At 38.0% G+C, this 16,836-nt stretch overlaps 1 protein-coding gene across 2 annotated transcripts in view; it reads left to right on the forward strand.

Moving 5' to 3' along the window:
- Positions 1 to 1,223: 1,223 nt before the first annotated feature.
- Positions 1,224 to 16,836, forward strand: part of CBLB (Cbl proto-oncogene B) — a 66,420-nt gene continuing 50,807 nt past the window's right edge. The window contains exons 1-2 of one of the 2 annotated variants that reach the window (XM_039389509.1): positions 1,224 to 1,363; positions 13,758 to 13,914. In XM_039389509.1, coding sequence (XP_039245443.1) covers positions 1,254 to 1,363; positions 13,758 to 13,914 — 267 coding nt within the window. In that variant the 5' untranslated portion in view covers positions 1,224 to 1,253. The remainder of the gene's footprint in view (positions 1,364 to 13,757; positions 13,915 to 16,836) is intronic. The other variant, XM_039389508.1, reaches the window with a different exon arrangement.

Below are 16,836 nucleotides of genomic sequence, written 5' to 3' on the forward strand. Positions count from 1 at the left end.
TCTGAAAGCTATTTGGTGTGCATGTGTAAAACAGTCTATCTTAATCTGTCCATGTGATTAAGAATTTATAAATTTGAATTTATTTAAATATTGTCTTTAAGCAGTCTATAAGTTACATGATTGATATGCATTTTAATGTGATTTTCATTAAATTGTTTGAGGCATTAAGTACTATCTGAGATGGTGAAAGAGAATGGGCTTGACATACATACACCACTTATAACTCAGTAAAATACTCCATTAAAAGAATACAAATCCTTCAGTCTCGTATGTAGTGTCTTTTTCATGTATTAGCTGGGAAATACCCTTTTTTTACTGCAAGGAGCATCTAAAGATTCTCCAGGCATAAATTCTCATAAAGTTTGCTTTGTCCTTCTCTCTTGTCTCCTCACCATCTCCCACAGATTTTTTCCATACAAAAGGGTGATTTGTATTTAAGGATTTTGGGTTCTTTGCATTATACTAAATGAGATTTCTATGTCAAAAAAACTAAATAATTTTTAATTAACTGATACAAGTCTAGAAAGCTTATGTAACTGAGCTGATAGCAAAGAAGCTGGATTTTTGTTTCTAACACGCTAGCGAAAACTAAAAGCGAGTTTTAACTAAAGGAAGAACATTTAAAAGGAGAATAGGAAGTAGGTGGAGTTAGAGAAAGCTGGAAAGAAAAAAAAGATTAAAACTGTCATAGGACAAGGGAGTAAATCTAGTTCTGTGCTGTGTTTATATTTCTAGAAACCTGGACTGAAATAGGTTTGATGTCACGTACAAGACTGTAATTTGTATTTTTTGGGTGCATGTTTTTGATTGGGTTTTTTGTTTTTATTTGCTCAATTGAGGGTTTTTTAATGTATTTGCTGCCTAATTAGTGGAAATTCTTGTTTCTGCAATGATGAAATGAAATAGAAACACACAGGCTTAATGCACAAGAAAGGTATCTGAATATGCAGTTGAAAACTCAAATCTGTTCTGTTGCCAAAGAAATGATTTTATATTCATGAAGACTTATGATAAATACATCCTCAGAAGCGCATGGAAACACAAACTACTGTTTTGTATTTCTTTGTGTTTTCAGTTGAAACCTCAGTGTTTTTCTTGTGTCACACAGTGATTATTACAAAAATATGCAGAATATATGAAATACTGAAAGATTGATTAAACTTATTCAGTTCTAAGGATTTGATGTGATTTTTCCCCCCCTCTGTTATATCCACAGGAGAAACTTGACAAAGCTGTCTCTCATCTTCAGCCACATGCTAGCAGAAATCAAGGCTATTTTTCCAAATGGCCAGTTCCAGGGTGATAACTTCCGTATCACCAAAGCTGATGCTGCAGATTTCTGGAGGAAATTCTTTGGAGAGAAGTAAGTAGTAACAGTTTGCCAGATCCTTAATTCTTTCTACTCATAAGCATGAAAAATAATGAACTTTTCAAAAACCCGAATAATGGTTCTAAGTATGTTAGTGGGCATTTTAAAAGTAATTTCTCGTACAAGTCTTTAAATTAACTGAAATGGCTACATTCATTACTATAAATTTTTTTTTCAGTATTGTAATTCACTTAAGGGATGAATAAAAACATATGGGCAGTTCTGTCAAGGGTACTTATGCTCAGTCTTATTGCACAAAGTTTATTTGTTCCATTCTCTGGTGAAGATAATACATTGCTTCCACAAAGTATAGGTAGGGCAAATCATGTCCTTTCATATTACGTATTTATCCTACAAATAGAAGCTCTAAAGTCTGAATTAGGATTTTGATATTAGTTTCCTGGATAGTATGTTTCCTTATCCCATCTTTAACTTTCTAACTACTCCAGTATTTAGTGGAATGAAATGTGTGGAGTGTGGATATGTGAGTCAATACATATAGCAAATGCAATAGTGAAAATGTAGAAGTAGGCAGATGTTGTGTTCTTGGTTTGTTTCTGGAAAAAGAAGTTTAATTTAGAATACACATATAGGCTAATACAAGATGTGTAGCTTGTTCAGTTTATCATATGGAATGTTTATAAGTATAACAGTGGCATAAGAGGAGTGCCAGAGGCAGGATGTTTGTGTATTTTACGTTATAATAGAGCAGTCATTATGGTCATCAGGTCTGATGTCTTGCACAATGTAGGCAGAACAATTCCTGCAGTAATCTGTTGCATTTTCTGAGCATGAGCAGCTCTTTAAAATAAGTCTTACATGTTTTATTTAGAATACCAGCATAGTAGATTGGCACTTTTGCAAATCAGTTCTTTTCAGTGTGAATTTACAACACTTCCATGTCTTTTTTGCTAGTCTAAACACACCTACTGCTAGCTTTCTGCTTTCTGGTTTCATGATAATGTTGTCTGGTAATTTCATTCTTCTGACAAGTTTCTTTCCTGTGTAAATAATATTAGAATGTGATTAAGTTGCTATATCAGTCTTCTTTTTTATTAGAGAAAAGGAATCTGACCATGTTTTGTGTGACCCATTTTAATGTGAATATAATTTTCAAAATATCTGCAAAAGTTCAGCTACAGTCTTCTGAAGGATTAACTTACATGACATGTAGGGCTTTCTATCAGATGAGGCTTTTAAAAAACATGTCAGTCAAAAAAAGAAAAACAGGATCTTTGAAAAAAATGACTAATGATCATGTTTGTTCACTGTTTCTGATTTCTCTTCCTCTCTTTTTACCCCTTGCTTAGCAACTCTGAGAATGAAAATTTCTTTGTGGTCCTTCTCTTTTCCTGTTGGCCTCTGTCCTTGAATGACCTTTACCAGCTGTCTCGATCACAAATTGCATTTCTGTCACTGGGATTTACAGATCTCATCTTCAAGCTGCTATTTCTGTCATTTTGTCTGAACCAATTTCTTCAGCTCCCCTGTTAACTATGATGTTCCTCTTTGAGTTTCTTGACTAACTTCCACTGTCTGTGGGAGATTGAAGTGCTTTTCTTCCAGTGGTTCTGCCAGTTTCCACTGGGAGATAACACCACAGCAGATAGGTACTTGAGGTGTCAGACAGTGGGATACTGTAACATATTAGTAAGTTTTTATCACAACAGGGTTGGTAAGAAGAATTTTTCAACTGCATCGGTTCATCTGAACAGCTCTGCTCTACCCTTATCTTTCTCTTACTGACACTTGACTCTTGTTTTCCCTAACTCATTCCTTGGAGCTTTTATTTCTAATACTTTTCAGAGCCCCGGAGCTCTTGCCATACCTTTTCTAGGCTTTGTTTTTTCCTGCTTATTAAAATTTCTGTATAGAATGCAACTTTAAATGTGAACTTTCAGTAGTAATCCTCTGACCTGCTCCATTCTCCTATGTGTACTTTGATAGGGTTTTGTGGGGGCTTTTTTTGTTTTATTTTATTTTTTATGTTGTTGGGTTTTGTTTGTTTGGAGGTTTTTGTTTGTTTTCATGGGGGCACACCTGTACATGACAGGCACATGGATGTTTGGGTGGGGTATTTTTGGTTTGGTTTGGGTTTTTTTGTTTGGTTGGTTTTTTGTTTGGTTGGTTTTTTTATTGGGTTGTTTGGTTTTTTTTTGGTTAAAATCAGGAATGTTTAGGAATCAAGGCAGTTTGGGAACATCCAGTTAATTACATATGTAACCTTGGTTTTGTAGTATAGCCTGGAAGTTTTTTGAGTTCTTTCTGGCCAGGGACTCTACTTTCAGACTAGGTAAATAACCACTGTCACTGATGTTCCCAGATCTTTTCTAATAAATTAAGCTGTTTTAGTTACCTGTCTTCTAAGCAGTGAACAATAGACTGTGCTTGGCAGCCTTGCAGTTATCTCAGGTTTAGTTAATTGTGCTTCAGTAACTGTAAAACATGTAACAACAGGTATGTCAAATAAACAGATGAGAAAAAGGTTTGTTTGGCATTATGTTTAATCCCTTTATTAAACAAAATGCCTGAAGCTTTTTAAACATTAATTATTTTCTAATCCAGTTAGAAATATAGGCAGGTATGCCTGTAAGCCACATCCTTTTCAACGGGCCTGGTACGACAAATTAGTTTGCAAATACGCTAGTATCACTTCCCTAGAAGCAGAGCCTGCATAAAGATTTTGGGTGTTGCAAACAACTGATAAAATCTTTTTCTAACCTGGCTATCTAAAGGTAGGCCCCTAGGAGTGTCTGACACCTCCAGCTCTAGTTAGGTATGCAGTGCAGTGACGGAATACAGAGAGGAATTATACTGTTTGTTCCCTGGCTGCCTCTCTATTTTACAGGGCAAGCCTGGACTCCTCACTTGTTTGTGAAAAGCAGCACTTACTTTGGGGGCACTAAGTAATGCAGCTCAAGATTAGAGCATAAATGAAAAGTAAGTTGTGTTGGATCTTGGCTTCTGATGGGTAAACTGCAGCACAAGATATAATTGATTTCGTCCATTGCCATTCTCCAGTGAATGGGGAACTTTTAATTTTGTTGGTTACATTTGTCTGTCTGAGCACTTGCTGTAAAATTGTGCAGCTGTAATTAAGTTTATTCATCCTGTTATTAATAAGTGTCATAGGATGCAGTCCTTTTTGTTTTTAATGCTAGTCAGGTGTATGTATGAAGCCATATGCATGGCTTCAAACTCATGAGCAAAATAAATGTCTAGGCTATTTCAAGTCTTCGATCATACTTAAGCTGCTCTTTTAATTTTTGTAGAAAACACAGAAATAGAACTCAGCAAACAATTTGAACGGCTCCCTCAGAGCAATGTGCAAAGATAATCACACATTTTTGGCTTTCAAATACTTCCTAAACTTTCACGTTCATGGTACACCTCTACAAAACTTCTAGATAATGTCAGTGGCTAGAAAAGCTTGTCTGGTAGAGAATGCTACGTGAGAGCAACAGATATATTGATAAGGGAAATCATCAGCCCTCACATAGGCAGACTGTAAAAGAAGCAAACAGAACTTTTACAACTGTGAGGTTTTTCCAGTATTGCAAGTTTCAGAGGAGAGAGGGAAACCTTGGAAGTTTTAGGATGTTTGGTAAAGATCTGGAGAGATTAATATGCGGTTTAGGAATGTATGGCATGGGAGATACTGAGATCTGGCGATAACAGCAATATGAAGAAGGAAAAAATGAAGGAATTGATTTCTCTGCAAGGGCAAAGTAGAGTAAGTATCCAAATTAGGGGATATGTGAGGAGTCATTCAAAAGGCTGAATGACTGGAGTAGGCTCTGTCTGGCATTTTCACAGGCTATGAGAGGAGAACCTCTTAAAGTGTATAAAGAACCTGGCTGAAAAAGAACTAAGGAATAAATTGACACAAGCTTTACACCATGGCAGTTAAGGTCAAGATTTTAGATTAAGACCTATATCAAGAAAGAGCTTGGCGGTGTCAAAAGGAGGAAAACAGTGAAATTGAGAAGATGTGATTTTTTTGGATTTGTCCTGATTGCTAGAGTACAATTGCTGGAGCAAGTGGTTTTAGTGGAGTGAATCTTCACCCATGGTTTAGCATTATAGTTGTGTTTAAGCAAGTGCTAGTTAATGTACAGCTAAACTGTAATGTTAAACAGAACTGTGAAATTGTAAGGCATGTAATCAGCAGTTACATTTGTTTACAGATACTTTAGTAACCCCCAGTGGGTTGTAAATGTGCATATAAACTGTAATCTGATAGCATCTTCATTATCCATATTTTATTACTGTATAGTGCTTGATAATTTCCCCTGATTCCTCACTCACTTTAATAGCACCTTACATCTTTTACTAGTTTTCTGTTCTGAGTAAAAATGTGCAAATTACCACTGGGAGCAATCCTGAACTGAAAAGGAGAGTGGGTGAGATGACCTAAGAGATCTTTCAGCTTCTGAATTTGAAAGCTACAGTGAAGTCATGCAGGGCTTGGTAACTATTGAAATTTGTGATTTGTGGCTGTCTTTGTCTTGCAGAATGAATCATAGGAAAAATGTCAGTGTTCTTAGATTTTCAATTCTCCGTAGTTATGCCATTTATTTTAACTTTTAAGCTTTTAGTCCTCATTATGGAACTTTAAAAATTTTAAAGCATTTCTGTTATTGTTGCCAGGTAAATTGATTTCCTCCCACCTTTTAGTTTCTGAGAAAATAGAAATTCTTCCACTGCTGGGGTCAAAAACATTACTATTTTAATGCTCCTATACTTTTTTCCAGATGAGACCTGAAATTATTTATCTTTTTTACTGGAATTTTTGAAAAACTGTGGCTATTGATTTCTGAGTAGCAGTTAAACAGTGTATTTCAAATCGATATTCTAAACTTTTGAGTACTTGTGGTTCTGCTGTGGTCAGTGCTTTTTGGCTCAGGATAGAACAGTCATAGCCTCAGTGGCTTGAGTTCAGAGAAGCAGCAGTAAAACAGGCAGACCACAATGCACAGCTTATCTGACAGCTAAATGTTTTCAAGTTAGAGAGACCTCACATAGGCTAAATTTTAACACCTTGTTAATGCCCTTAATTTATTACTTGATTTTCTGTTCTTGCTGCTGATAGGGCCCAAGAGCCCAAGTATTGCCTGAACACTATAAAAATACAGACTGAAGAGTTGGTCCTGACTCGGAGAGCTTCGAATCTGAGTAGGAACTGAAGTGTAAAGGGAAGCCAGAGACAAAGATTAAAGTGGAAGAGGCAGTGATCCAAGTGCTGTCCTCTTCATCACCATCAAGAAGGTGTTTTGGCAACAGAAACTTTTAAAGAGAAGGATGTAAACAGGAATGGGGCATTTGGAGTGTGATTCCTTTCTCCGCTGTTCAGTAGCACAGGAAATAAGCTTATCGATATGCTTGTTTAAACTTGAGCTAGAGACAGAAGGTACTGTTCCCTGGCTGCTAGTGAGACACAAATCTCACTAGACCTTTTTCATACAAATGCAAGATGAATAAGTTTGAATAAGAAGACAGATAATATTATAGAGAAGAGCTAGTCAATGAAAAGTTGTAAGATAGGATTAAAAAACAGATAAGGACATCAGTCTTCCCAGCTATTCTGGGTAGCTAAGAATTTGGTGAATTACATGTACAAAAGATAAAGAAAAGAAATTTGTAGTACTTGGCACACAAGATGGTGAGACAGGAGAACAGATTCTCAATGGGTAGGCAGGAGAGGCAGTGTTTTAAGTATAAAAGCATGTGCAAAAATGCGGTGTTCTTTGGATTTGTTGTTAGACATCAGACTTGGAAATGTATAGATAAGTGTATCCTGTTGGGGACACTTCAGGAAATTCAGACTTCTGCATCTCTTAAGGAACTTGCTATCTCTCCAGCAATGTCCCGTTACACAGCTTTGGAAGTGGATTTTTTTTTTTGTGATGTATTTTCCCCATTTCATAAGGCTCATTTTTTCTCTTTTACCTTCTCTATTCTCTTGCTAGAGTTTTTTTCAGGTTTTTTGTTCTGAATGATGTCACTATTTAATGACTGTATTGGCACAATATGGCAGAATTCCTTTTTTTCCCCTTAGGATTGAACTTCTCAAACCTTCTGTGTGTCAATTATTTGCTCTACAGTTCAGAAGCAGTGAAAACATGTGGCCTTCCACTTAAAACTGAAGCAGCAGTCTTAAGAAAATGCTCTGTTCAGTGGTGATAAATCAAAATCCACATTGCTCATTGCAGACTTACAAAGAATGTTGTTTCTATCTGGGTCAGTATTTGCTTGAATATTTTTGAGCTTGCTCTGGATACAGTAATGGCCTTTTCATGTTGTGTTTTCTGGCAACATTTGAGAAAGTCTCTTGCAGACAAAAATGTTCACTGTAAGTTTAAGTTATACAGGTACTGTGTTTACCTTCTTAGACATTCTTGTGGTCTGTTCTGGTTCAAATGGAAGCAGTGTCACTTGACATTCCAGAGTAGCTGCATCTCTGCAGTTTTACTCAAGTGCTGTACTCTGCACGCTCAGAATATATTTGCTTTCTTTCCAGATTTATTTTAGTGTATTGTGCTTTTTAATAATGTAAGCAGCATTCAGGAGGTTTAAGAAAATTCTATGTGCACGTGATCAGGGCAGGAGGGAAGAGAGGACCTAAATTCCTCTGCCAAATTGCTTGAAAATCACGTACTAGACACTAATCCTTTTCCTTTAAGCATATGGAGGTTGTGTGGGTGGTGTTTAAAACACTGTATTTGAGATTATAGTGATACTTCACTTTGATGTGTGACGATAATAGTAAATACATACCATTCTATATAATGGTATTTTTAAAACGCTTATACTTGGATCAGAACACTTTTGAATTCATCATTCTTCAAATATGCTTACTAGTTCTACTATTGCAGAAGAAAGGGCGAGAAGTATTGTCATTTTGAGAGGCTTGTGGAGAAATGGCTTATTTTAGGGTTTTTGACAAGAGAAATGGCTTATTTTAGGGTTTTTGATAGGACTCTTTAAGAAGACAATCCCAAGGTAAATACCAAGATCCAGATAGTTTTGTTGATTTGAGTGGTACACAGGAAACCTCTTCAGGAAATATTTTTCAATGTCATTTGTTTTATTTTGTTTTCTTTCCTTAAATTGGCATAGATTTCTACTCTAATGAGGAGGAAAGGCAGTAAAAGTACCACTGTATGGATAAATAGCTTCCTAAAAGCTTGGCAGGTAAAAATTAGGTTTTCCTTGTAGAAGGTCCTTCATGTCCTTTTTCTGCTGTACAGCCTGTCCGTCTCTGCTTTCTTCATATTTTTGTTTCCTTCTAGTATAATATCTCTGAAGATTTTTGAACTAATAGAGAGTACCATCCTCTCATGTGAGACTCCCCTGAACATTGTCTCAGCTGGAGTCGGTCATGGGCACTTCTACTCCAAAGGATAGCTTATATAACTACAACGAAATACCTAAAATATTCAGAAACTGCACTTCCTCAACCTGATTCTTTAGAGAACTGATGTTACTAAGATGTCAAATCACATCTTTCTGATGAGCTGTAGCAGAGCTGACTGACTCATCTCCTCCTAGACAAGTATCCAGAGGTCAACCTAATAGCATGAGGTATGTGCAGAATACCTGCCAACCTCTAGTGCAGGGTGTCATTTGGGCACGATGCAGCAAATATTACAAGGAGAAAGATCCCCGAAAATATTTATAAGAGACACCTTCTGTGGTTCAGCAGCTGAATGTAGCAGGCAGTGTTTCATTATGAACAGGATTCAATTTTTTTCTTCCTTTAAGGGCAGGTTTTTTTAGATATATAAATAAATATATAAACAACAATATAAGCATGCTATTAATTAGGACAGTCCCAATCTCAACCTTGGTTTGATTGGTCCTGTTTCCTTCCCTCCCCACTGTCCCTGCCATTTCCCCAAATGATTAAAATAACTCTTTAGATTTGAATAACGAACAGGTGCCTTCAAAGGCTGAATATCCGCTAAAACACAAGACAGCAAGAGCAGTGAAATGTTAATTCAAACAGAAACTCGACTTGCCAGCCATCTACTAAAGGCTCTTTTCACCCCCTCGTCACCGTGGGAACCATTCTGTGTGATCCCTCCCAGATCTCTGCTAGAGGAGGGTGTTTCTCAGGGTGCCTGGAAGGTCACCAGGTTTCATTGATGTAGGAGCTGGAGGAGAGGATGTTGCAGAAACCTTCACCTTGCGAAGACTCAGTAACACCCTCATTTCAAGTGAGTGAGTGAGGTCTGCAAGGTCTCAGAAGAGCTCAGCAATATGTAGATGTAAACCAGAGAGAGACATTGGGGGAGAAATTATCCCTGGCTGGTGCTGTTTCAAACTACTTAGGAATGATAATTCTACAAAAGTAGCTGTTGAGAAATAGGAGTTAACGTGTTTCAACAACCAATTCTTACCTTTATTTAAAAACGATGAAAGACCTATTCCACAAAGCTGCAGGAAAAAAAATTCTGCTGAATTTAGTGAATTTTAAATGTTTCAAACATTTGTTCTTGGAGAAATCTCACAAAATAACCTTAGATATTACTTCATTAGCTGGTCACTCATTTCGCAACGTCTGATTTCCGTCTTAGCCAAAGTCTTAGCAAACAGAGCTATAAAAACATATTCTTCTGAAGACTTCTGTTTGTTTCCTCTATTGCTGGTGGGGTTTTAGGGGTGCAGGGTGTTAGCGAATAGATAGCTGAAGATCCTACTTATTAATTGCATCTAACGAACATGTTTTTATGAAACTGTCTTGGGCAAGGCATGAAAAAACAGTTCTAAAGGTGTAGTATGATTATGATACTGTCTGATAGATTCTCTCTTGTTTTTTATTTAAGGATTATTGTCTTAACCCTTAAAGAAACCCAACAAAACAAACACCCCCTCCCCCCAAAAATACCAAAAACCCACCAAAAACCCCCAAACAAAACCCAACAAACAAAAAGCCCACAAAACCCCACAAATTTTTCTAACCCTGTTTCAGCATGATCCCAGTGCTGTAGCCATTTAGGATGGTTTACAAAGAGAAGCAGAAAACATTTCAGAGCCAGGGTTACAGGAGCTAAATAAGCAGTAGGCACTTGAAGTAAGGCAACTGTAATACCACAGAAGCACTGACATTTTTTTCGGGTTTTTTGTCTGCGTTTAGTGCAATGTTTCATTCTCTCTTTACCCTAATGAAAATTTGATGTGCATTCTTTCTTAAATGGCATCTGATGTGGTATCTCTCTTCAGCTCTTTGTGGTTTCCTGTTTTTCATACACAGATGAAAGTATCTGCTGAGATCTATTAAACTTCCCATTTTGTCATTTATGACTTTCTCAGTATAAGCCTCCATGTAACAAGTAGATTTCTTTGCACTTAGAAGTGTAGTGAATGTCTTCTGCAATAGAAATGCAGGAATGTGTCTTTAGTGTTGTATTCAAATTACTACTTGTTTTAATTTAGGTAAACTGTATATTATTTGTTATGCAAAACCAACTTAATACAATAAGTCTTCTCCCACCCATTATGCTAAGTAGTATACTTTTTGCATGAGAAAATAGCTAGAAAAACTAAGGCAATTTGGACTAATAAAATTGGCAAGAAATGTGAGTTTGTGAGGCCTATGTCTTTTGTTGATTTAACAATTATTAACAAAATATTACTATGAATGTGTGAGATCTTCTCCTGAACCACTCTAGTGGTTAATAGTTATATGTTGGTTATATTTTGGTTAATTAAAATGTTTTAAAATATCTTTTAATCTGACCTCAGTGTGAGGCAGAACATGTTTAAGAGAAGGTGTTATGGCTTTGCAAAATCTGGATTTGACTCTTAGGACATGAGAATTGCTATTCTTGAACAATTATAGTTTTGAGAGTGATGAAATAAAGCACATTCAAGTGATCGACTTCATGTCAGATTCCAAATACAAGTCATCATGGCTGGGCTTCGCGAACGAAGATTTGGGAAGGGCTCTACCAACATTTGTTACAAGCGCGTTGGTGGCTGAAAAGGCCAATATGAGACAGGCATGTCCGGTTGCAAAAGGCACAGCAGAAAGACTCCTTATCTGGTAAATTCTGCAAGACACGATTCTTTCTGCGTTGTCTTCTCTCCTCAAGAGTGATCAGGTGTGCTTTCTCAAAAGCATCGGCAGTGTTAAAGATAGTGTGTCTCCAGACCTCTCGACTGGAGGCCGGAGTAGACCAGTTATGTAGATCAATATGGCCAAGGCTGAGATGTTGTTTCAGGGAGTCCTTGTATCTTCTCTTTGGGGCTCCTCTCTTGCAGCAGCCGGTGGCAAGTTCAGCATAAAGCAGGATCTTAGGGAGGCGGTGGTCCTTCATCCTGGAGACGTGCCCTGCCCATCATAGCTGTGTTCTCATCAACATGACCTCAATGCTTGTGACTGCTGCTTGCTCTAGAACAGATGTATTGGTCACATAATCTGACCAGTGGATGTTTAGGATTGTACAGAGGCAGCGTTGATGGAAGCGTTCTAGGAGATGCAGGTGGTGGCGGTAGATGACCCATGATTCGGAACCATATAAAAGAGTAGACAGCACAATGGCTCTGTAAACACTGATCTTGGTACTTTTCTTCAAGTGTTTATTTCACCAAACTCTTTTATGAAGCTTTCCGAAAGCACTGTATGCCTTTGCTAACCTGTTGTCTATCTCTCCGTCAGTCTCACCATCCGAGGAGATGAGGCTACCTCGGTAATTAAACTGCTGGACTGATTTGAGCTCTGATTGGCCAATGGTGATGTGGGGATGATGGAAGACTTCCTGAGGTGCTGGTTGATAGAGAACTTCTGTCTTCTTTAAGCTGACTTCCAGCCCAAAGAGCTCAGCAGCATCTGCAAAGCAGGATGTTAAACGCTGCAGAGCTGCTTCTGTGTGGGCAACAAGGGCGGCGTCATCAGCATAAAGCAGCTCCCGGACAAGATGATTTAAGGTCTTCATGTGGGCCTTCAGTCACCTTGGGTTGGATAGGCTTCCATCAGTACGATATCAAATGTAGATACCGTCCTGATCGTCGAGGTCTACCATGGCCCTTTGGAGCATCATGCTGAAAAAGACTGTGAATAGGGTTGGTGCAAGAACACAGCCTTGTTTCACACCATTGGTTATTAGAAAGGGCTCAGAAAGTGCATTGCCATATCTGACTTGGCCGTGCTGATCCTCATGGAGTGAGATGATCATTTTAAGGAACTTGGGGGGACAACCTAAACGTTCCAAAATCTGCCATAGACCTTTTCTGCTCACAGTATCGAAAGCCTTGGTGAGGTCGACAAAGGTTACATAGAGACCTTTGTTCTGTTCCCTACACTTCTCTTGCAGTTGTCTGAGGACAAATACCATGTCTGTGGTGCTCCTGTTGGCTCTGAAACCACACTGACTTTCAGGTAGAATTCCTTCTGCTATAGCAGGTATTAGTTCAAGAGTATTCTTGCCAGGATTTTGCCAGCAATGGAGAACAGAGTAATACCATGGTAATTTGAGCAGTCTGATTTAATTCCTTTCTTCTTATACAAGGTGATGATGACTGCATCACGAAGGTCTGATGGGAGTTCCCCTAGTTCCCAACAGCGCACCACAAACTCATGAAATTTAGCATGTAGTGCAAGGCCCCCATGTTTCCAGACTTCGGGTGGCATTCCATCAACCCCAGCTGCCTTGCCAATTTTCACCTGCTCAATGACCTTGAGGGTTTCTCCTAAAGTGGGGGCGGTATCCAATTTGTACTTCATAGGTTGTTGATAAAATAACTAACCTGCATTATCTCCAGCTATACAAAAAGAAACTGAATTTGACAGAACATGGTTTTGTGTATTAGAGAGGATAATTTTAATTTCCTGTCTATTAAAATTCATGTAACTGTCATGGGCTATGACGGGGCTTTGACCACTGTCAGTGGTATCTGGTTGATTGCAGTCATGTTACTTGACCAGTGTTTATGAATTTGAACTATTAAAAAAACCTCATCACAGCAGATACTGCATTGATCCTTATCATTCTGAGAAGAGAGGCTGTGAATAAAGGAGTTCCTTACCAGGCAGGGAGCTGGACCATTCTGTTATTTTTGAGGGTATGAGATTGGTTGCTACACTTGCTTGGTAGGGTATTTCAGTTTCTTCAGAGTTCTTTTTATTGTCCTTCTATGGAAGCTTGAATATTTATCATTGTGAAATAAATGACACTTTGTTTGAGTGTATTTAAAAGAAGGTAAACCATTCTTTTATTTGCTTAGGCTGCTTTCAGAAGTTTTTAATAGTTTTTAATATGGTTTTTTTTTGTCTGTAGAGAAACCAAAGTAATGTTCCACTTCAGTTCGGTTCTGATGTCTAAAGGAGGTATCCAATCTTAAGTATGTGGGTTTATTGAATTTATTATTTCTACCCCTCTCACAGAACTATAGTGCCATGGAAAGTGTTCAGGCAGTGCCTTCATGAAGTTCATCAGATTAGCTCTGGTTTGGAAGCAATGGCTCTTAAATCTACTATTGACTTGACCTGCAATGACTACATTTCAATTTTCGAATTTGATATCTTCACTAGATTATTTCAGGTAAGATTTGAAAATTTTAGATACTTGTGTGAATTTGAGAAGCTTAATGCCCTGAGACCAAGGAAGCAGATTTTCTTGAAAAACTGAAAGAACCAGAACACTATAATTCAGATATAAACTGTGCATTTCTTTTAGTCCTTCAGCGATGTTTGAGACAGGAACACCTAAGTCTGAAAAACTGAAAACATCACCAACACCTGCTTCATTTCTGCACATATCTAGTGTTATTACAATATCTTTGTGTTTACTGCTTACTTTTGACTATTTTTAGAAACATACTTAGAAATACAGACCTCCAGGTAATCCAAGTTTTAGTTGTATTTTTTATTGTGCTTTTGTATCTCTGTATACTTATATGAAGTGTTTCTACAAACACATAAGGAAACGTACATACTACTTTTTTTTTTTTAGGCTAAATGTAGACCTAACTCTTTTCTTTATGAACATATTTTTGTCATTAATGCATTGCTGTTTATTTACAATAAGGAACCATGTTTGGGAAAAGCATTAATTATATTATTGTTAATAGGCAATATTTATCTGAAATAAGCTTGTTATGTGTGTTATGTACCTCTGTTAACCTTGTGTCCCTTCTGCAGAATATACTTGAGGTATTTTAGACAATACAGAAGGCTGTGCTGGTTTGCATCCATATTAGATGTATTGATTCTGAATTTGTCACTTTGGATATTTCTTTTGTATATAGGAATCACTGAGATATAAAATTATTTATTTGATCATTTAGTTTCTTTACCCTCTAAAGTGACGAACTCATGCAGAGCCTCAAGTTGCACTAGGGGAAGTTTAGACTGGATGTTAGGAAAAAATTCTTCACTGGAAGAATTATCAAGCACTCAGGGACATGATTTAGTGGGGGACTTGACAGAGCTGGCTTAATGGTTGGACTTCATGATCTTAGAGATCATTACCAACCTAAATGATTATTCTTTAGCCTACTGGAGATATGTTCAAAATACCAATTTTACATCAGAGCCTGGGTCTATGTTTGTTCTGTTTTCCACGTTGTTCTGTGATAATTGTTGTTTAGCTGTCTTAATTTTGCTGTCGTGGGAAAGGATGTCATTATGAAGCTGATGTTAAAATTTGGCAGAGGTGATTAATGGTTTTAGTATAGAGCATTTTGAATTTGATCAGAGTCAAAACTATCACAGTTGAAAACGTTAATGGTGTCAGTAGTCTTTCTGTTTAGTTTAACTGCAAACACCCGTCACCTTCTTTCTTCATGAGGCCATTGGTGGTTTGATTCATTATTTTGCCTTCTGCTAGAAAAAGGGGATTGGCAGTACTGATACAAGTAGGGAGAGAAGACTGGTAGGGATTAACTTTTAATTTGACAAGGAAGCAGACAGATTTTTTGCCAAACAGATTACCAGCTGGTGCAATAGCTGCATAACTGTTGAAGTGAACTTGCACTGAACTTGGTCTGAGAACCTCTCCCAGAGGTTACGTTTTGTTCTCTGGTTTCTAAACAGCTTCTGTAACAGTGTGCATACACCCACAGGGAGAAAATCCCAATTAGGTAATCAAAACACTGTTTTGCCAACTGTGGGTTGTGTTACAGAAAAGCTGCATTTGTAATGATGTTTATTCACAGGAGAAAGCAAGACTGGTTTTTATGGAGATCCTGTAAAAGTGAAGTTGCTCCCCCTGCCTCCGCACTATATGTAAGCACAGCTTTAAGTGCTTACTGACCAGAGAGAAAGTTAGCATGGCAGAATATCTAGATACTTTGAAGGAAAAGAAGTTCATTCTGTTACTGTTAACATGTTCATTTAAGTTGTCCTTCAGTACAAAAATATTTCCATAGAAGAGAAAGTATACAAATCTTTTTCCATTTAGCATTTCTGCTTTTGTAATACTCTGTGTATGCATGGCAAGCTATGAGTTTTGATTTTTTCAGTCACAGTGACACATCCATCTCCTCAGAGAGGAGAATCAGAATGGTTTGGGTTGGAAGGGACTGTAAAGATCATCTAGTTTCAACCCCCCCTGCCATGGGCAGGGACACCTTCTAGTAGACAAGGTTGCTCAGAGCTCCATCCAACCTGGCCTTAAACACTTCTGGGCATGACGCAGCCATAACTTCCTTGGACAACCTTTTCCAGTATTTCACCATGCTCACAGTAAAGAATTTCTTCATAATATCTAATCTAAACCTACCCTCTTCCAGTTTGAAAACATTCCCCCTTGTCCTATCAATCCATGCGCTTGTAAAAAGTCCCTATCGAGCTCTCTCGCAAGCCCCTTTAGGTACTGGAAGGATGCTCTAAGGTCTCCCTGGAACCTTCTCTTCTCCTGGCTGGACAATCCAATCTCTCTCAGCTTGTCTTCATAGGAGATGCTGTCTATCCCTCTAATCATCTTCTTGGCCCCTTTCTGAACCTGCTCCAGCAGGTCTATGTCCTTGGGCCCAAGAGCTGGATGCAGTACTCAGGTGGGGTCTCACCAGAAGCAGGGTAGAGAGAAAATCACCTCCCTTAACCTTCTGTTGCAGCCCAGGATATGGTTGGCTTTCTGGACTGCAAGTGTGCATTGCTGGCTCATGTCCAGCTTCTCATCCACCAGCACTCCCAAGACCACCTCCACGTGGCTGCTCTCAATCCCTTCTCCACTCAACCTGTACTTGTGCTTGGGATTGCTCTGACCCAGGTGCAGGACCTTGCACTTGGCCTTGTTGAGCTTGTTGAAGGAGCTGGCAAGATGGAGAGTTCTATCTAGGATTGAGATTTTTTTTTTCCCTTGCCTTTGTACAAATTTGAACACTTTAGGTTTCTTATGACCTCTGTGCTGAAACCTGTCTTCTATTCTGTGTTCGGATTTGAAGAGGTATTTTAAAATAAATAGGTATTCATCTGTGTTTAAGTAGTGGTTAGGGTTTGCCTGAGAAATGTAACCTACACT

This window comes from Pipra filicauda, unplaced genomic scaffold, assembly GCF_003945595.2.
Source record: "Pipra filicauda isolate LSUMZ 115617 unplaced genomic scaffold, ASM394559v2 scaffold733_size125021_pilon, whole genome shotgun sequence".
NCBI classification, from domain to species: domain Eukaryota; kingdom Metazoa; phylum Chordata; class Aves; order Passeriformes; family Pipridae; genus Pipra; species Pipra filicauda.